Raw genomic sequence first — 21,916 nt, 5'->3', positions numbered from 1 at the left:
GGGTGAAATCAATCCTTCTATCTACAATATTTTTGTAGATACTAAATAGTGTTGATCCTGTAGCAATCCTTCTGAAGATCACTGCTCACTAATGGATTTCATTTGGATATTTACCCATTGACTTTGACTCTGATTGCTGCCATCCATCCAGTTTCCTATTCTTTTAATAGCCCATCATCCATCAAATTCATATCTTTCCAATACTGAGGCAGAATCTTGTGGAGGACCATAGTGAAGTCCAAGCAGATGATATCAATTGCCTTTCCAATACAGTCACTTCATTGCAGAAGGCCACCAGATAAGACAGGCATGATTCTTCCCAGGTGAAGCTACATTGGTTGACTGTAATCTCCTCTGTGTTTCACATATTTCAACATAACTTCCAGGAGAATCTCTTCCATAATCTTACAGGACTCCTAGTAGAGGCAGACTGGTAGTGCCTAGGGTTCTTCTTATTCCCTTTTTAAAAACTGGTATGCTATTCTGTATTCTCTAGTCACTGGGGACTTCACTTGATGTTCATGACTTCTGAAATATGACGGGAGTGTGGTTTGTCAGCTGGCACTGACAGTTCACTCAGGTGTATATTTTGTCAGATTCCTCAGATAGTGGCATACCTGACCTTCTCTGTGAGATGAAGGACTTCATACACCCAGTCTCTGACTTGAGATAAAGGAACTGCAGATGTGAGAAGAGTGATTGCCAGTGAAAACTAAGGCCATATACTCTGAAGTTTGTTAACCTATCATTTATTTTGCAAATATTTCTTTGTATTCTCACTGTTGTATATCTTCCACATGATATTGAAATTAGGATGATTTTTATGGTAAGAGGAAGCTCTTTTATGTCTGTTAAATAAAAAAACCTGTTAAAATTAAACTATTTTAAATAAATTATTATTAAAATAATAGATAAATTTAAACTAATTAATTCTAACTGCAGGTATTGTGAAACTTTGTTACTAGCATAATTGGAAATTTGAGGTTGTTGCACAAAGATGTTAATTTGTTCAATTTGTTTAACTGTTAGTTCTGATTTTTAGATGGTAGTCCTAGGCCTATGTGCTGCTTCTTATAGAAGTGAGAATGAGCTTTTGAACAATACTTTAGTATAAGTTTTTGTATTAATTCAGTGTGAAGTCATTTAGCACAGACATTTCTGTACTTGTGATATATTGGAAAAAATTTATTACTCTATAGCCCTCAAGCCCTTACTTTAAACTTGTGTGAGATTGTTTTGTCTCTGAGCCATAGAATCAAACTTGAATGAATGCTGACTTTCAGAAGAAAAAGTCATGGGAGTCAGAAAGGCCAAGGCCCAGCTGGAATTGAACATGGCATGGGGAGCAAAGAAAAGCAAGAAAGGCTTCTACAGTACATCAGGAAAATCTAAGGCATGCTTCCTCATAGCAAGCAATATAGGCAGACTACTGATGGAAAAGGAGAAGGCTGAGGTACTGTAACTGACCAAGGCAAAACACTTTCTGACTTTCCATGGTATGTCTGGGACATGACAGGTACTCATCAACTTTTTTTGCCTCAGTCTTCACTAGCAACTGCTCTTCACACACCCCTCAAAGAGGGGTCAGAAGGTAGTGACTGGGTGAGCAGTGTCCCTCCTGCTGTAAGTACAGACCAGATTTTGCAACCACCTGAGGAATCTATATATCCATAAGTTTATGGGTCCCAATGACTTACATTCCGGAATCCTAAGGGAAACGGCTGATGTAGTTGCCAAGTCACTTGACCACTGTGACTTTTCAAATATTATCAGGTGAAGTCTCTGGTGACTATAAAAAAGGTGAAGTTGATCCCATTTTTGAGAAGTGTAAGAAGGACTATGCAGGGAACTACTGACCTGTTAGCCTCACCTCTGATATGTATCAGATTGCTGAGTGTGGCATGCAGGCTCTTGTTCATTGCTTGTGAAATTGCAAGCTGATGGTGATGACTATGTTGAGAAGTACTGTTTTGTAGCTGAGAAGTAGTTCTAACATGGTGTTACTGTGCTCCTTGTATCCATTGTAGCTTTACAGTTTCCATGGAAATAAATAAGAGGCATTATTATCAGTGTGAGCTACGTAAACTGTGGTTTTCCATCTTCCACTTTGTGGTACATTGTAGTTTCCTTGCATTAAAAGCTCATTGAGTCCATGTTGGTCATTGAGTTATAGAACATTTTATAAGAAATTTCAGTGACACTTAGAATGTAAGTCCTTTTTCAGGGGGTCTCATTCCCAAACACATTTGTGTTTGAAAAACAAGTTGGTTCTCAACATTATCTAACTTTATCAGACCAACATGAAGCTAACAGCGTTTACAGAAAAATAATTGACTGTGACCAACATACGTATTCAGTTTGTCACAACTACCATTTCCGTTAATACTCACTTCAGTATCTATTAGCTGAAAGTATGTTTGTCTCTTTAGATAAGTAAACTTTAAAAATCCACACATATCATCCAGTGCAAGGTAGCATGAAATCATACTTAATTAGAACATTATAGCTTTTCTCTAAATATTACAAACCAAAGTATCACTTTCTGTTTTAATTTATTGGAATTATATGTTCTCTATAAATGTTCTTATATGTTACTTTTTCAGTATAATTCCAAACTCATTTGCACAGAGTTATAAACTGGGAAATGATTCTCAGCAAAGAGTACTCTTGGATCTAAGTCTGTGCATTCGCATCTGCTTAGTTACGCACAGCCAAGTGAAAACTCAAATTTTCTTTGATCTTTCTTTCCCAGTCATAATGAATAGACTGTGGTTGTTTCTCAATAAAAATTACAGTATTCAGGCATGTCAGAGTAACTTCAAGACAATCTTATGATCTTTGTTGTTTCATTGCACAACTGTTTGCAAAAATGAAAATGTCTATGTGCAGGTCTTTGTAGGAGAGGTTCTCCAGCCCCCTGATCATTTCTGTGACCCTTCTCTGGTCTTGCTCCAACAGTGAGATATCTTCTGTGTGCTGGGGACCCCAGGCCTGCATGCAGTACTGCATATGGGGCATTGTGAGAACAGTGTAGAGAGAGAGACAATCACCTCCATTACCCTGCTGGCCACCCCCCTTTTGATGCAGTCCAGCATACAGTTGGACTTCTGGGCTTCAAGTGTACTGTTGCCCTGCATCAAGCTTTTCAACCACCAAAATCCCCAAGTCTTTCTCTGCAGGGCTTCCGTTTTATCAGCTGCACTGCTCAGTGTGGTGTCATCAGCAAATCTGCATGCAATTTCGCCACGGAGGCCATTGATAGAGATGCTGAAAAGCAGTAGTGACAAGGCATGTGTGGGGGACATCACTCATCACCAGCCTTTAAGTGAACACAGAACTACTGACCAGAACCGTCTCCCTGTGGCCATCAAACCAATGTGTTATCCAGTGAATACTGTCCACTCTTCAAGTACTTATCTCTCCACTTTAGAGAAGAGTACCATGTCAAAGGCCATGCACAAGTTTAGATAACATGATTTGCTTTCCTGTCTACTGCTGCCATCACTTCATGGTGGAAGGCAACTAGATTGGTGAGACATCTTCATCAATGACCTTGATGAGGGGATAGTGACCACTCTCAGCAAGTTTGCTGATGATGCGAAGTTGGGAGGATTGGCTGACACGCCTGAAGGCTGTGCTGCCGTTCAGCAAGACCTAGACAGACTGAAGAGCTGGCAGTAAGGAACCGGATGAAATTTAACAAAAGCAAGTGTAGAGTCTTGCACCTAGGGAGGAATAATCACATACAACAGTACAGGCTGGGTGATGAGCTGCTGAAGAGGAGCTCTGTAGAGAGGGACCTGGGTGTCCTGGTGGACAACACGTTGACCATGAGCCAGCAGTGTGCCCTCGTGGCCAAGAGGGCCAATGGCATTCTGGGATGCATTAAAAAGAGTGTGGCCAGCAGGTCAAGGGAGATGATCCTCCCCCTCTACTCTTCCCTGGTGAGGCCTCGTCTGGAGTACTGTGTCCATTTCTGGGCTCCCCAGAATAAAAAAGACAGGGATCTCTTGGGAAGAGTCCAGGGCAGGGCCACAAAGATGGTGAAGGGCCTGGAGGATCTCCACTATGAGGAAAGGCTAAGTGAACTGGGTCTCTTTAGCCTTGAGAAAAGAAGACTGAGAGGGGACCTGATCCAGGTTTATAAATATCTGAGGTGTGGGGGACAAAGTGGTGAGGCCAGACTCTTTTCAGCAGTGTGTGGAGACAGGACAAGGGGGAATGGACAGAAACGGCAGCACAGGAGCTTCCGCATGAATGTGCGCAAGAACTTCTTTATGGTGAGGGTGACGGAGCACTGGCACAGCTGCACAGGGGGGGTGTGGAGTCTCCTTCTCTGGAGATATTCAAGACCCGCCTGGACGCCTACCTGTGCGACCTGGTGTAGGGAACTGCTTTGGCAGGAGGGTTGGACTTGATGATCTCCTGAGGTCCCTTCCAACACCTACGATTCTGTGATTCTGTGTTTTGGAAGATGGCATCAAAAGCCTTGCTGAAATCAAGGTACACCACAGCCACTGCTCACCCCTCTTCTACTCAGTCAGTCATGACACTATAGAAGGCTACCAGATTGGTCAAGCATGATTTCTTATTGGGAATCCATGTTCACTACTCCTGATAACTTTATTTTCTTCCACATGCAACTGTTCATAACCATGTTATTATCCTTCATGTTGGTGGTTTTCACACCTGTTTTGTAATTCTCAGCCCATTGCTTCTCAAGGATCTGTGTGTGTGTTTGTTAAATGCTAGAAACTTTGTTTTCCTTCACTATAGGAAGATGGAATAGTGGTTTTTTTTTGTTTTTTTTTTTGTTTGTTTAATGTAGACACAATTTTATGATTAACTAACTTCATCCTGCAGAGCAGGAAATATCTGAAGCCTTGCAAACTTTAAGAAAAACAAGATACAGTTAATTGCTGTAGGGATCTGTAAGGTTTCTGTTGATCAAAATGCCATAGGATGACTTGTCTGATCTTCAGGTTAGGATCTTTTCTAGGTCCCATGCCATCAGAAACTGACATCCAGATCTTTCTTAACGCTTGAGGGAGTACAGAATGACATTAGATAATTATAGCTCCACACTTGAAATACCTAGTGTTTTCACATCAGAGCATCTCATCAGAATATTCTTTTTAAGCTCTGTTAGTTTGTTTACAGAAGCATGAACCATCATTACACAACTAGTTAAAAAGGCAGACCACCCAAGAAAGGATGAGTCTACTTAGAGGACTGGTTAGGAGCTAAAAGGTACTGTTTGTTTTTGGGGTGGATGATCTGGTCCTTTTATTCTTTGACCCTTCAATTGCTTCTGGCTAATGAGGAGAAGATTATAACTCTTAGTTTCTGCTCGAAGATCTTTTTGACGAACTTGGCTGTGTGCCTTCTGCTTTTTTTCTCCAGCCAAGCTGTTGCAGATTATGTCGGTTATACTTTCGTTTCTCAAAGATATTTACCTTATGAGACTGTGCTTTGCTTTGCTTTCTTTTTTCTTTTTTTAAGACCACTGCTGATTCTTCATGTCAAACTTTACTTATTACCTATCCTGCCATATCTATTTGTTAGTATGGAGTGGATGGATACTTCTGCAAGTGTTTGATTGTTAACAGTGTGGTTGGTTTGGGTTTGTTTATCTGTTGGAAAGAAGTCAATATGAACTTTTTGAGCAATTTGAGAAGAACTTTGATTTTGTGCTGATAGATCAAAAACAGATCTATCCTGGTGTTGTAAGGCCACATCTTTTAGGAAGGATTTAGATAAGTAAATGGCTTTTGACTTCAAGATGCAGTTAAGGCTTGTAGAATGAGCAGATAGTATTTGTTTGTGCTTTTAATTTTTTCTGATTTCAGTGTTTTACTTTAATTCTGAATTTGTGGATGTGTGAAGCTCTATTTAGAAGTAATTGTAGCATTTGTGTAATATGCTTTACTCTAAGCAGAAGGCATATTCTCAGCTTTAATGCCATACTGAATGCAGCTTCAAGCAAAATCTCAGTTAAATGCTATCGCATTTACTTAGTGACTTTAACAACATGCTAATGGAACTTGTTATCTGGCACTTTCTTCATCTAAGGTGTTAATACTTTATGAAGATGTTCCCTAACTATGTGTCTGGAATAACGTAAAAAAGAATTATGTGTGTTCTGTGGCACTGAAGTATTCACATTGCTTCTGGATTGAACAAATCACAGAAGATGTGAAATTCAGAGTCCATTTGGAATACCCAGCCTGGAATGCTTCATTCTCTCACGGTTCTGAACTTTATAGTGTTGTAAATTTATAAAAGCTATTAACTGCACAATTAAATGATGTGCTACTACAAACTGTAGGTTTACTTTTTCCAATTTAGCTAAAGAATGACACTAAAGAGGAATGCCTCTTTCCTGTTTTTCTCCTTTTATTCATTCTTGAATATTCAGTGTTCTAATGTACCTGGGATCACTCTGTGAGCCAGATCATTTTATTGGTCCTCATGAAAATGAAACATGTTTTACAAACAAAAAGAGCCTTCTAATGATATGATTTGTCTCAAATCAACTGTGAAACTGTACTTACAGTGGCTGAAAGGACAAGAGAAAACACAGGAACACTTGAATCTCGTTGTTGGAAGTTTTCTCTGAGTGTTGAAGAGTGAGAGTCTGCTACAGAATACCTGACTAGGAAGACTCAGAAGATGAGATCCTCTATAAGTAGGAGCAGTTTAGCAGTTTTGTGTTCAGAAGCCCTGGTCCTCATGGGGGACTTAAACCAGCTGGGTTTCTCTTGGATGGGCAGCTAAGAAGGGAATTAGCATTCTGGAAGATTCCTGGAATGTTTTTATAACTTCCTTCTCCAAAAGCTAGAGGAGCCAATGGTGGACCTCATTCTCACAAAAAAGATTAAAAGGATGGGCTCGTTTTAAATTTGAAGGTGAAAGATAGCCATGGCTGTAGTGACCATGAAATGGTATGATTTGGGATCCTTAGTGAAGCAAGGAAGATGCACAAGAAACTTAGAGCCCTGGGTTTCAGGAAAGTAGATGCTGACCTCACCAGGAATCTGGTTAGTAGAGTACCACAAGATAAGGCCCTGGAGGGGAGAAGGGCCCAAGAAAGCTGGCTATAGTCACCTCCAAACTCAAAGGCAATGCATCTCTACAAGTAATAAATCATGCTAAAATACCAGGAGGCCTGCACAGATGAAGAAGAACCTGGACAAACTCAACCTCAGAAGGAAGGCCAACAAAGGGTGAAAGCAAGAATAGGTAACCTGAAAGCAATACAGAAACACTGTCCAAGAGTTCTTGGGTCAAGCTGGGGAAGCTAAGGTAGAACTGAATCTGGCTGAGGACATCATGTACAACAAGGATGGCTTTCACAAGTGCTTCAGTGACAAAAGGAAGACTACAGAAAATCTGAGTCCTCTCAGAAGGAAACAGAGTATCTGGTTACCTGAGCCAAAGGTACTGAATTCCTTATTCCCTTCACTCCTTAATGGCAAGACTGGTGCTCAAGGATCCTAGTTCCCTGAGGCCAGACTGAATGTCTGGAGCAAGAAAGTTGTATCTTTGTTGGGAGGAGGTTACATTAGGGAATATTTGAGAAAACTGAACATCTGTAAGTCCATAGACTGATGGAGTGCACTTACGAGTGAGGGAGCTGGTATATGTTTGTCCTGAGGCTATTCTCTGAAGTCTTTGCTCAATCACTGCAAATGAAAGAAGTGCCTGAAGACTGGAGGAGGGCAAATGTCACTCCTGTCTTCGGGAAGGATAAGAAAGAGGACCTGGAGAGCTACAAGTCAAATAGAAAATCTGGGGAAGCAGAATTTGAATGCAATCAATATCTGGCATTTCTTTTTAGGCGTGTGCAGAAGCATTTTGCCACAGCTAAATGCAGGTGCAATACTGGTACTGAGGATTGGAGAATAAGGGTGTAGGAGATATTTGTGTAAAGTTCAATTTTGATTGAATGATGTTAGTTAAAGCATCTTTAAAAGGCAGAAATCTTATTTAAAGTTTTTGTGCTGACAGTGATGAGATTATCAATGCTTCTTTCTCCAATATACTTTTTATCCTGCTTGGAAAATCCCTTAGACTTCAGACATAGTATATGATGCATGCTGTTCTGGTTGCTATTTGTAATCCTAGAAAAAGTTCAGTACTTGCACTGTAAAGTTCCTCTGGAGACAACAGTCTTTGCCAGTTCTTCCTGTGTACTTCTTATACCATCTATGGAAGGGATAGTCCTGCTGACATTTTCCTACCATTTTGGTAGCATTGCCAGTGTGGAGGCTTCTAAGATGGAGTGATGGTGTTGGTAGACCATGGTGGGGCAACTCTACCTGGACGTATGCAAGGCCTTTGACATGGACTCACACTGTATCTTTATCTCTAAATTGGAGAGAGATGGATTTGAAAGCTGGGCTGTTCAGTGCATAAAGGATTGTCTGGATGGTCGTAGGGTTGTTGCCAGTGGTTCTACACACATGTGGTGGCCTGTTATGAGCAGTGAGGCCACTGCTGCTCAACAGTTTTCTCACTGATAGAGGCTGTGGGATTGAATGTGCCCTCAGCAAGTTTGCTGATGACACACAACTGAGAGGTACAGTCAGTACAATAGAAGGAAGGCATACCATCCAGAGAGACCTGGATAAGCATAAAAAGTGGGCCCAGAACCTACTTGGGGGCTGGAACTAGATGATCTTAGAGGTTCTTTTCAACCCAAGACATTCTATGAGACATTTCTGTTCGAATTATTTTCCCCTTCCCTTACATTAAAACTCTCTTCAAGTCCTTATGCTCAGCAGTTACTGGGTGTGGCTCTGCTTAGAATGATAAAGAACAGAAGAGTTCTGTTGAAGAGTTGAATTTTCTTTTTCTTGTCCAGACCCCAAAGTACTTAACAATACAGGTATGCAGTGCTGTCCAAAAAATGAAGTTTGTCTGGTACTGCAGAAATGATAAATTTAATTTTGTTCATGTTAGATAGAAACCAACACACCTAAAAAAAATCTTATTACTCAGGTAAATGTAAAAATAATTTCCTAAAAATAATAATTTCCTTAAAAATAATTTCCTTAAAAAATAATTTCCTCCTTCTAACAATAAGTATAGTAAGCAGTTCAGATTGAGGCTTAAGGAGTTGCTAGTGGCTGAATGTTTTCACATATACTTATAAGAGCTGCCCATGTCTGGGATAATTAATAGAATTTGAAATAGCAATTCTTACACACAAGAAGTCTGCAGGTGTCTGTCTTTCAGTCTCCTGGCTCCTTTATCTAATGCTTTCCTTTCATTTTCATGGTAATGTGAAAATCTTGCATTATTATTCTCTTTGTTTTAATAAGGTCCTTGTGTGACTACAAATTCTGACTAATTTAGACTTCAACTTTATGTTAATGAATTATACTTCATTAAGCTTATTTCCCTATGTGGCATCATCATCTTCTGTCTGGAACATAATTACTTCATATTTCAACAAATTTAAAAAAAGATGAATTCTGAGATGGCAATAAATAGTAACCATGAGACAAGACCACATAATACTCCTGTGAGGATATGAAAAAGTGTTAAGGTAGAGTATCTTTTATGAAAGCATTTTTATATTTCTAATCAACAAAAATCTTTACAAAAACTGGAAATGCAAGATCTCAAGCTGTTTCTTCACAGCAGTGATTAATGAGTTAAATATCTAACTATATATTACTGTTGAGTTCAGTAGAACTGTGTGTGTGCCTGTTAGCAGGAAAGGTAGGGAGTCAATGAAGACTGGATTATCCTCCCATTAAAGAAAGCTTAGCTTCTTCAGTACTGTGAGGTGCACTGAGATTGGGAATTCTGCTTTGAAGTTGCTTTGTCCTGTAGAGAATGGGAGGAATTCAGTCACCAGTACAATTGATTGGGCATCTTGAATTTTTAATTTAGAAAGATGCCTATCACAAAGATGTACAGAGAAGTAAATGAACTAAATCACTTCAGGTGCTTTTGCATAAGAAATCTAACAGCTAAATGGTTGCTAGGTCTTATGCAAAACATCGAGGGCACTGTTGACATCACCTATTTAAATGAGAATATATGTAAAGGAAAATTTATTTTCAGCGTCCTTTCAAATTTTGATAAAATGAAAACTCTTAAGTTATTGTCATCTCTTTTCCACAGCCATTTTCATGGGGCTTTTCACTGCATACAGTCTTGATGAATTCACAAAGACAAGTTTCAAAGTTACCTTAGCCTAGTTTCTGAAGAGATATTAAATAAGCCTTTATCTTTATTTCTAGCAATTCCCCTCCTCACTTCTGATTTCTACCTCCAGCAAAATTAAAAGGGTATGTCTCGAAAGTAATTCTCTTTTAAAAAAATCTGCGATTGGTTATGTGACTGAAATAATCCTCAAAAAACAATTGAAGTTAAACAACTGTATAGGGTTGAATAATAATACATCAGGCATCTCCAGCCCATAGGCTGCGTTTGGCCTGGGTCCCGACCCCTTCCCCATGCCACTGTGGCATCAGCTCTGCCCCTTGCAGGAGATCAGCCCTAGGCATGCATCCGTTACTAGTCAACAACTGCATCAGCCTAAACCAATTGATCTTCAGTAAGTGTGGCCCAGGCATGACAAAAGGTTGGACACATGCTTTATATAGACTTTGATAAAGACATGAGAGAAAGCTGGGCAGAACAATTATAGTTGGGTTCTGGTAGATGAAAAGCTTAACGTGAGCCAGTGGTGTGTGCTTGTAGCCCAGGAGGCCAACAGTGTCCTGACTGCATCAGAAAAGAGGTGGCTAGCAAGGAGAGGGAGGAGATTTTCACCTTCTACTCTGCTTTTCTGAGGCCCCATCTGGAGTACTGCATTCAGATCTGGAGTGCCCAGGGCAAGAGAAACATAGAACAATTAGAGTTAGGTCCAAAGGAGGGCCATGAAGATGATCAGAAGGCTGGGACAGTTCTCCTGTCAAGTACAGGCTCGGGTAGTTCAACATGTTCAGCCTAAAGAAGAGAAGTCTCTGAAGAGATCTCACTGGAACCTTCTAATACTTAAAAGGGAGCTCATAAGCAGGATTGATTGGGTGACTTTTCACATGATCTGATAGTGATAGGACAAGGGAGAATGATTTTTAACTTAAAAGAGTAGAGTTTTAGATTAGTTATTATGAAGAAATTCTTTACTCAGGAGAGTGATGAAGTGATGGAACAGGCTGCCCAGAGAAGCTGTGGGTTCCCCATGGCAAAGGAGGCAAAGGGATGAGGCTGGACTCTTCTACGTGGTGTGTGGTGATAGGATGAGGGGAAATGGCCACAAACTGAGGCATAGGAAGTTCCACACAAATGTGCGTGGGAACTTCTTCCCAGTGCAGTGACGGAGCAGTGGCACAGCTGCACAGAGAGGTGGTGGAGTCTCTTTCCCTGGAGACATTCCAGGCCCGCCTGGACGCCTACCTGTGCAACCTGGGCTAGGGAGCTGCTTTGGCAGGGGGTTGGACCAGGTGATCTCTACAGGTCCCTTCCAACCTCTGCAATTCTGTGATTCCATGATAACTAGCCACAGAGATGCTAACTCTTTTAGCTCGAAGTGATGAAGAGTGATAAAAAATTTAGGGGAGTGAAGTCACACATAAATCTAAATGATTTCAGCAGTCTCTAGCTGTGAAAAGTTATGAAAAGTTTCCTAATGTTGAATACTCTAGATGTTGGTAGTTCAGACAAGTAATTTTATAAAGAAGTGCATTTTAAGTGCATTTAAGTATGTCTATTGTTAAGAAGGATTTTTGTCATAGAATTGATCACCGGTATTACAACATTTCATTGTGCTAGCATTGTTAGTATTTTCATAGTCCTTTAGTTATTTGGGCATCCTCTGAACCTGTTCTATTCCACCTACTATATGTAATGTTAGAGATGAAAATTCTTCCTTTCCCGCTAGTTCTTCGATGCTCAAATGGGTAAGTTTCTGTCATGGTTTTCAATTCTGTCGTGCTACAACTATTTAATGGTAACAACCATTCTAGGAGAATTTACATTTCAGAAGAATCTTTTCTATTTGGGTCATCCATAAAACCATTCACTGCCATCTATTCCACCTTTGTCCAACAACTTGCCACTAGAAATTGACTGTCCTGTTGCAGTCATATAATAAGTTGGAAGAAAACTATAGAGGTTTTCCTAGACGGGTTACTGCGCAAAGTAAAGCCACTTCCTGTATAGACTAGATTACCCAGGACCTTTCATTTGAGTTTTGAAAGATTTTGAGAATGAATATTCCACTGTTTCTTATCTGGGCACTGACAATCTCTCTGTTTTGATTTTGACTTCTTTTATATCTGACAGAATCTCCTTTGTTGCAGCTTGTATCCTCTGGGATGGTCTGTTTTTTATCTTCTCAATGGCTCCATATTTAATGCTGTGTGTTATATTCAAGCCGTTTTAAAACATTAAACAAACAACAACAGTGTTATGTTTTAACCCAGCAGACAGTTAAGCCTCCCACAGTCCTTCTCTCACACCCCACTCCTAGTGGGATAGGGGAGAGAACTGGGGAAGAAAAACCAACAGGGTAGAACTTGCAGGTTGAGGTATAAACTATTGCCTGAGAAAAAGAAAAGTAAAATAATCTAGTAATGATAATAATATAGGCTTAAAAAAGAAGTGATGGACAGTGTAATTGCTCACCACCCACCGACCAATGCTGAGCCAGTCCCTAAGCAGCATTTGCCTCCCCCGTCCAGCTTCCCTCATTTTCAATTTTATAGTTTTTTCATGTGGTGTTTCATAGTATGAAATATCCATTTGGTCAGTTCAGGTCAGCTGCCCTGGTTCTGTCTTCTCCCAGCTCCTTGTTGCCCAGGGCATTTAGAGAAGCTGTAAAACTGAAATGTCTGTGCAGAACTGCTGAGCAACAACTAAAATATTGGGATGTTATCAACAATGTTTTTCTCCCACAGCCTAAACAGGGCATCATACCAGATGCTGTGAGGAAAATAACTGTCCCAGCTGAAACCAGGACAAACAACAACAAAAAAAAAAACAAGTCAACAATAATAACCAAGTGGTCTATGATTCTGTGATACTGAGGCCCTGAATTCTGATCAATCTATTGCAGTAGATAAGAATAAGAACTATTCTTCATAATCCTGTAACAAATGAAAACATAAAGTTGCAAATGGAAATTTCAGTGTACTTTGCCAACTATACATTAAAGCCTGTGAATATTAGGAATGAATTTGTTTAACCAAAATATTTCCTCTTTCCATTCAGAACATTCATTTTTGAAGTGAAAAGGTACTTGGTTGTACTTAGTGGTTAGTGTCATAGTTGATATTGTGCATGTAGTTTGTTGTAAGCCATTGAGTACAAAGCTGCTGGGTGGGAGCTAAGGAAGTCTGAGCATCATCCACATTGTCTAAAGTGTGTGTGTTGGGAGACACAGTACCCTCTATGTAGTGTGGCTGTGCAAAACTAGGTAAATTCACTGTAGAGTTTCTGGGTTCTGACATCTTATTTTGATCTAATCTTGATGTTATCCATCTTGCTCAAATTTATAGAATAGTGTTAATTAAATATATGTGTAATTAAATTTAATATTTGAGATCTATTCTGCACTCATTTTTGATCCACAACAGAAAGTAAAAAGAACAAAAACAGCAAAAACCAACAACAGCAACAACAGAACAGGTTTAATTGTACTAGTATTTCAAACTTTTGTGAATTCTTTGTGGGTTTTTTGCTCCTGTTTTAAGTGATATAGTGTATAACTTCATTTAAACAGCTTAAGGATTTGTATTTCATCAGGGAAAAGTGGAGTTAGAATATTTAACCTTTTTTCTCATGAAATTCTTTGATTGCTATCCTTTCTTTTGAGATTTACTGTTTTTAAGATAATTCTTATATTACTAGAAAAGGAAGAATGTGCAGAACTAGTGTTGCAATTTTCAAAAAGTAAATTTGAAATTTTGAAGAACTTATCTTCTTCAGAAGTTTTAATTCTAAGTTGTGGGCTTTCAGTCCAAAAAAATCCACCTATTATTACCTAATCTAATACAGAAAACTAATGAAAAGCTTTTCATTTCATGGTTCATCTTACTGGTAAAGAAATTTTGAATTTATTTTTAAACAGTTTTTCATGTAGTTGCATTTATCACTTTAAGCAAACTGAAATAGAGGACCCTATAGCTATTTTCTTTTCTTCTTTTTTTTAAATTTAACTCCTGTATAGAATTGTGGTTTTGTGTGTTACTTCTTAAATCAATACAATTATTTGATTCAAATATCCCATTCATATTTTTCACATTTTATCTTTTGGTAGGATGGGGATGTTGCGGAAGAGTACAATGAAAACAATTTCTATGAATCTGATGAAGAACAGAAAGAAAAGGATCAGAAAGTTAAAAAGACTTACACTATGGATCCTGATCACAGGCTGCTGTTACGAAATACAAAGCCCTTACTTCAAAGCCGAAATGCTGCTGTATGACAAATTCTTTTTTAGATAAAATGTTAAAATACTAAATATCTGTTTTCAAGTTGCTTATATGTCAGTCTTCTACTTTTTGCTACTTGGGCTGTTGGTATAATTCAAACTTTCAATTGGATTTTAGTAATCCATAGTAAATATAGCTGCCATTTAATAAATTACATGATAGAATAATGATGTGAAGTTTTTTTGCTAGAAGCTAAAGAACAAGTAATCTTGAACCTACGCTAAATTAAAAAAAAAAAGGAATGGGGATTGCAGAAGTTTTTTTAAAACTGAATCAAAACAAACCCACAGTATTTACTCTTCAATTAGTAAATCTAATGTTTGCAGATTTAAGGATATCAGGATGATTGCATTTGAATAACTTAGTTACGTTTCCTAACTCTTTGTCCTTCTTTCTCTGTTCTGTATATTACACTAGACAATAAATGCTGGGAGGAATAAGAGGTACTAATTAGCTTCAACTGTTAGAAATAAAAATATCTTTCTCCTCATGTTTCTCCCCAAGTCACCTTCATTGATTTCAAAGAATGTAGGTATGCACTTTGCATACCTGGTAGGTCTGCAGGTGTGAAGCAAATGTAATGTATATGTATGACTCAAAAATTTGAATTAATATGTTGTTTTGAATGTTCTTTTTTTTAGGTGGTAATGGCAGTTTCACAGCTTTACTGGCATTTGGCACCAAAATCCGAAGCTGGTATTATTTCTAAATCATTAGTGCGTTTACTCCGTAGTAATAGGTAGGTCAAGTCAAATTGCCATCTGTACTTCTTTATGAGAGTTTTCGAGGCATATGTTTTTAGTACATACTTGTTTAGTCATAGCTTTATGTGTAAATACGTAACTTCTGTACTACTAGAATTTTATTTTAAGATCGTCATGTAAAATGTTAATCTTTCACTTAGTGAGTGAGAATCATTTATGTAACCCCATCATTTTCAGTATCACTTCCAGTGATCATTCATTATCATAAGTATTTCATTCTTAATTATGACTGTTTTTCTGAGAAGAATCACAGTTGCCTAATGAATGTAGAAAGAAAGATAGTACTAACTAGTTAGCTTAGTTTTTTTTGTGTTTTTTTTCCAATTACTGGAAGTTACTAGGTACGTAATGTAGCTTTTTACTGTCTTCTGAGGCACTCAAAAAAGACTTCAGAGGTGTTTTTGGTTTTTTTTCTTCATTGTATATTGGTGTCTTGTTGACAGAGAAACTGAGAGACAGTTGTTAAATTATCATTTGGTACTGCTATTTCCTTAAACTTTGGACTGCTTTTAAAGAACTAGTTTATACTGCATTCAATACAACCAAAATTTTGTCTTTACCACCTTCTGTGTTTCTTTGTCATGAAAAGCCTTGAAGGTGTTACAGCAGTTAGAATATTAAGATCTTTCCAGAATAACTTCCTAGCTAAATATCAAATTGTTGAAGAGAACTTAGCTGTGCAAATTATTTATTTTTAGAAAGTATGTCACATCAGGCAGGCTGTTTTTAAAAAAAACTTCAGTTGTGTCTGATAAGATGACTTGTCTCAGATGAGCTTTATAAACCCAGTCACCATTGAGCTCCTTTTCTGTAAACTTCTGCAGCTCACCTCTGGCTAATGGATCATTTGAAAGACTTAGAGAAAGTTAGAGAAAGAGAGTTAGAGAAAGAGAAAGTTAGAGAAAGAGAAAGTTAGACTACTGCAGTAAAATTGGGCTTGGTAGAGCATTCACACGTGAATTTCAGATAAAAATGAATTATTGTTATTTTTGCACTTGATTTTATAGTATGATGTTCTTTCCACTGTTGATCCTAAGACAGATAAAACAGCTAAGGCTGTGTGGCGTATTTACAGGTTATATACAGAACCAAGCTCATACTCACAGGTTGAACGGCTTAATTTTGCATGTTATTTACTTCTCTTTTTTACTTAGATTTCCTCAAATGAGAAGTCCCCGCTTTCCAAAAAAATAGCACCTGAAATGGTTTTAGTGTTCTGATTTTCATATTTAATGACATTACTGTTCTCTATCACCAGTCTGAGATGAACACTTGTGTCAACGGTTTGCGGGACAGTTTGACCCAGTACCGTGACAGTTGAGGCAGGGGACCCATGGGCCCACACCCCGGGGAAGGGGAAGGGGGAAAGGGAAAAAGAAGAAGGGAGATGGGCCTAGGAACAAAACAGCGGCAAAGATCTGAGGAGGAAAGCTAATTTACTGAATAAGATATCAGAAAGCAAAATAGCACAATATAATACAATATAATTGGAATTGAGGATAATTAATCAAATAAAATGAGCAAGAGAGAGTGTCTGATAAATGCTGAAGGTGGGCGGCTGCAACAAACACCCACTGCTGAGCTCGATCCTGAAGGGAAGAGGGACAATCTCGTGACTGCAGTTTTTATCTTTCCCTCTGAGCGGAAACACGTAAAAATGCACAGCATTGCACAGTCCTCTGGGGAATGTAGTTCTTCTTCTCTTCTGAAACAGGCATATCCTTAACTATCTATGATCCACGGAGCTGGAGCATTAACTCTTCAACTCCCAATACACCACATGCTGTCATGATGTGGAGTATCAACAACACAACAAAAACCACAAAATCATGACAACTTGCTATTAGAGCAACTCTGAAATCATGTTTTGTTGATTGCCCTTAGGCTGTGGCCTTTAAATTAATGCCAAATACAGTAGTAGCAATAATAATAATAATTAATGCCGAATATAGTTATAATCTAGCAAGGACATATAAATACCTGGAAGAGCATTTCATAGTGATTTCCAGTCATAGTTCCTCACATGAAGGTGACTGTTTCCAGCTACCTATCTTAAGAATTACACAAAATTAAATTTAAAATACATTGCATACTTCTGCAATACCTGTCTTTGTAAGCAACAACCGTTAATACTGCAGGGCTATTAGACATTTTTTAATAAGAGGGGATAATGGATGAGATGGTTTCTAGGTTGATATTTGCATCACAAAGGAATTCAAGCACTAGTTCAAAAAATAGGCATATGAATTTTTACTTGATTCTTATGTGATTGGTGCAGAAATTGTAGTTCAGAATATTCAAACTCTAATCCAGATTTCTTTTTGCTTGCTGTTACTGAGAGTTGTAAATGAATATATTAATGAGAATGTCCTCCTAGAACATTTAATGTTTTTGTTTAGAATATTACATAATTCTATTGTCTTCATGTTGTCGTCTCTAATGTTGAAGTGCTGTTTTTTGATAGGTATGTGGGCCTGTCCTTGTATATTCCAAGTGGCTGGCAAGCTAAGCCCTTTTTGAGAATTAACAAGAAATTTTTAAGACAAATAAGTGCTAACCTAATTCTTACTTGTAGTTCAAGCATTAGCTGCCATTGTAACTAATGCAGTAAATTGTACGCTACAGATAGTAGCCAACATCTTTTCTGTTCTCACCTTTGCCATTCTGATAATTTTGTCATAGTTTTAGAGTTTTGTGAGCTATGTTTGGAGATGCCAGAATGTGAAACAGTCATCTTATAATAGTTGACAATTTCCAACTACTTTTTCCTCGTAAGTTTTTGCCAAGTAATACATAATTCTACAGAATAACGTCTGCTTTTCTTTTCAATTCTAGGGAGGTGCAGTATATTGTTCTGCAAAATATTGCCACTATGTCAATTCAAAGAAAGGTACACCATATTTAGAATTTTTGAAATTAAATTATGTTAAACTCAGGCAAGCTACTTACATATATTCTGTTTTCCAGGGCATGTTTGAACCTTATCTGAAGAGTTTCTATGTTAGATCAACTGATCCAACAATGATTAAAACTCTGAAGGTGAGCTAAAATAGAAATTACCTGTATATTGCTGAACAAATCACTTTTTGGAACAGAAAAGTAAAACTTCCATGTGCTGCTGCGACAGACATCATTCTGTGCTGTTCCTTTTCTTCACTAAGTGTAAAGTTGTTGCTTTTCTTTAAGTTCATAGATTCCCTCAGGCTTGTCAGACTATCTGGAGGTTCTCTTGTTGTCAGTTTATAGGAAGCAAGTGGACTGTGTTTTCCACCATATCTTTTGGCACACTTCATTAGAGAGCATTAATATATTTTTAATGTAAGTAGCCATTAAAATATTTGGAGTTTGATTGTTTTCTTAGGTGGTGTCTGATGTGGTCTGATGTGGAAACACATATGAAGCAAAGATTTGCCATTGAATTCCTCTATGCAGAAAAAATGTCATACATTGAACCACAGAATGACAGAATGGTAGGGGTTGGAATGCACCCCTAAAGATCATTGAGTCCAAGGCCCCTGCTAAAGCAGGTTGCCTACAGTAAGTTGCACAGGTAGGCATTGATATAGGTCTTGAGTATCTCCAGAGGAGTCCTCTGGGCAGCCTGTTCCAGTGCTCTGTCACTCTCACAGTATAGTGAGAGTATATAAGTTCTTCCTTTAATTTGTATGGAGCTTCCTATGCCGCAGTTTATGCCCATTGCCCCTTGTACTACTGCTGCATGCCAGTGAAAAGTGTCCACACACAGATTTTAGATATTTATTAGATATTTATTTGAGATCCCCTCTCAGCCTTCACTTTTCCGCACTGAAGACACCCATGTCTTTCAGTCTTTCCTCATATGGGGGATGCTGCAGGCTCCTATCATCTTTGTTGTCCTCCCCTGGACTTTTTCTAGGAGATCCATCTTATTTGACATTCCGCATCACTTGCTGAATGTGTGTGGAGACCAAAGAGTGGATGCCAGGACAGCGAGGCTGTGAGTGATGGGTTTTAGCAGTGGTGACATTGGGTCACCTCTGCTGGTGCAGACTGTTATGAGCATGGCATGCAGGCTCTTGTTCACCAGTGAAAATGCAAAGCTAATAGTGATGCCTGTGATGAAAAACAGTGTTGTGTAGCTGAGAATTTGCTCTATTGAACAGTTTTATTGTGCTCTTTGCGTCTATGGTAGTTTCCATGGAAATAAATAGGAGGCATTACTTTTGGTAAGACCTGTGTATTTTAGGCTTTCCTTAAGGGCACGTGTTAGTGCAAGTGTTAGGCTATTTTAATCTTGTTCTCTGTATTCTTGGTCTTTAATGTATTTTAATTCCTTTACTTAAAAAAAAACAAGTTAAGAATTTTCTAGTGCTACATGCCTCATGTTTTGTTTAGTTTGCCACAGGCATTTGTGTTTAGGTACAGATTTCTTCAAGAGATGTTTTATTGACAAGTAGTAGTTTCTTTTTTAATGGATAATGCAGTAGAAAAGAGCTGGAGGAAGAGAAATTGTGCTCTTTTCTTTCTTTCCATCTATCTTTGCTAGCTGAAAATTCTATGTCAGATTGCACTGTTATGTAGTTGAAAAAAATCATATATTAAAAAAAATAGATATTTCTTTTGTCAGTACTAAGATACAGGGAGACCCTGGAATTCATCTACAGCATTGCAGTGCTTTGATTAGTTCTTTGTTTCTTTTCCAACATGAAGTTTGCTTTTTTGATCACTACATAACATTGAGCTAACTATGTCTTCTAACCACAAATTCTATTATAATTTTAGTAATCGTCTCACAGCCTATCGTTCTCTTTAAGGTTTTCCCTCACTTTATCAACATCACTGTGCATTCATCTGTGTTGAATTTCTCATTTTATGAACTAGTCATCTAATACTTTAAATTTTCAATGCAACTTTTCTCAGTCACCCTTTACCTTATTGTGAAAAAAATTTCTGCTCTGATTTCAGCCATAAACTAACTATTCATGTCTTCTTACCACCAGGCAGAAAAGCAAAAAGTCAACAAAGTTAATTCTGGGGTTCTGTTGTTAGCCTTCCTGTTTTGTAAAAAAATAATCATTTTAAGTTTTTTCCTGCCTTTCAATCAATTGTTCATCCACTTTCATGTGGATCTGTGGTGAGAGATCTTAACAAATTGCTCTTGAAATGCAGAATTATGTCCAGTAACTACCCTTAACCTTGTGTCTCCAACTCAAAAAATACCAACAAATTTGTGAGAAACAGAATTTTTGGAATTCTGTCTTCAAAGTTAAAACATAGTGGGAACATAGTGTTTTAATGATGTGCCAGGTATTGTGTATCATCTTGTTCATCAGGAGCAGGGTCTGATGCTGTTGGTGTTAAACAAGATCTGAATGTTCTCATGCATGTTAGCTGTTTATTTCTTGAGTTAAAAGTCATTCAGAGCAGTTCATCTGAAAAGAATGGACTTGCATTTATTTCTCCCTATCTGCAATTGTGCTTTCCATTATTTCTTCTTACACTCTTACATAGTTCTTATAAGCTAAATCCTGTGGTGTAAGATAAGAAATGATACTGCCAGAAGTATTTCAGGTCTGTTCAATATGCAGTGCGACACTGTAGAACTAGAGCTCTTAGAAAACACATCACTGAACCCTAGAGTCCTGCTTTGAAAACCTTGCATGTACTTGAAAGGAGAATGTTCCTCCTGAGTGCAGTGCTGCTATTGGTTTATTCTGAAAAGTGGTATACACTATTGAGTTCTAAGTTGTGTGTTTAATAGTATTATCTATTATTTATGTGCAATGAAAGTTTTGTGTGCATGTGTTACTACTTGTATAATTTTTAGGTTTTAATTTTATTTATTTTATTTCTTTTAGCTTGAAATCATGACAAATTTAGCAAATGAAGCCAACATATCAACTCTGCTTCGAGAATTTCAGGTTTGTGCAAGAAGTGTATTCTCTTGAAAATAAATGTTTTCTGTTGGCCACTTGCCATTATTGAATGTTTTGAGTTCAGTCTTAAGGGTTTGTATTTCCAAGTTAATGTTTTTTTCAGCTTAAAGCATTCTTGGAATTCAAATTAAACTGTCTCATATCATAATGAATAATGGAACTTTTTATGTTTGAAAAGAAGTTTCAGTGTGTTCTCACTCCTTCCAGATTAAAAAAAAAATAAAAAATAAAAAAATTGAGCTCAACCACTTAACAATTCCAAAATTTAAAAATATATTCTACTAATTTGACTGAGTCTTTAAATCACTAGAAAATAGTGTATTAATTTTAGTAGTATTTGGTAATTTGCATTAATTGCCAAGCCCCGTTTATTGTATCACCTGATAAAAAAGTATTACCTCCAGTATGTGTATGTGTATCAGCAGGATGTTCTACATGTGAAGCACATGTGATACAAGTGAAACAGTGTCTTTCTTTACTCTCTGCAGTATGACATCTAGTTTAATTGCTTCCGTTCTCTTGCTAGTTATTTCTGAAATGTACTGATTCGTAGGTAGGTTGCTTATTCATAGTTTCACAGATGCTTCTGGTTAAATGAACTGAAACTTCTCTGAAGAGAGAGCTCATCATCTCCTCTAACCTTGCTAGCAAACTAATTGCTCTTTTTGGCTACTTGCACCCTGCCCCATCCTTCCTTGAAATCAGAGGTTCCCATGACCATGAATGACCAAAGCAGGCAAGAAAATGTCTTCTGGAAGTAACAGTGAATAAGTAAAATATC

At 37.9% G+C, this 21,916-nt stretch overlaps 1 protein-coding gene across 4 annotated transcripts in view; it reads left to right on the top strand.

Moving 5' to 3' along the window:
* AP3B1 (adaptor related protein complex 3 subunit beta 1) overlaps positions 1–21,916 on the top strand; it is a 161,189-nt gene that overhangs the window by 54,293 nt on the left and 84,980 nt on the right. For all 4 annotated transcript variants that reach the window (XM_065739772.1, XM_065739771.1, XM_065739770.1 and 1 more), the window contains 5 exons: positions 14,282–14,443; positions 15,098–15,195; positions 18,056–18,110; positions 18,188–18,259; positions 21,058–21,120. In XM_065739772.1, coding sequence (XP_065595844.1) covers positions 14,282–14,443; positions 15,098–15,195; positions 18,056–18,110; positions 18,188–18,259; positions 21,058–21,120 — 450 coding nt within the window. The remainder of the gene's footprint in view (positions 1–14,281; positions 14,444–15,097; positions 15,196–18,055; positions 18,111–18,187; positions 18,260–21,057; positions 21,121–21,916) is intronic.

This window comes from Cyrtonyx montezumae, unplaced genomic scaffold (genome assembly GCF_038088225.1).
Source record: "Cyrtonyx montezumae isolate F1298 unplaced genomic scaffold, pur_monq_1.0 scaffold_25, whole genome shotgun sequence".
Taxonomy (NCBI): Eukaryota; Metazoa; Chordata; class Aves; order Galliformes; family Odontophoridae; genus Cyrtonyx; species Cyrtonyx montezumae.
This window is presented reverse-complemented; position numbering and strand designations above follow the sequence as displayed.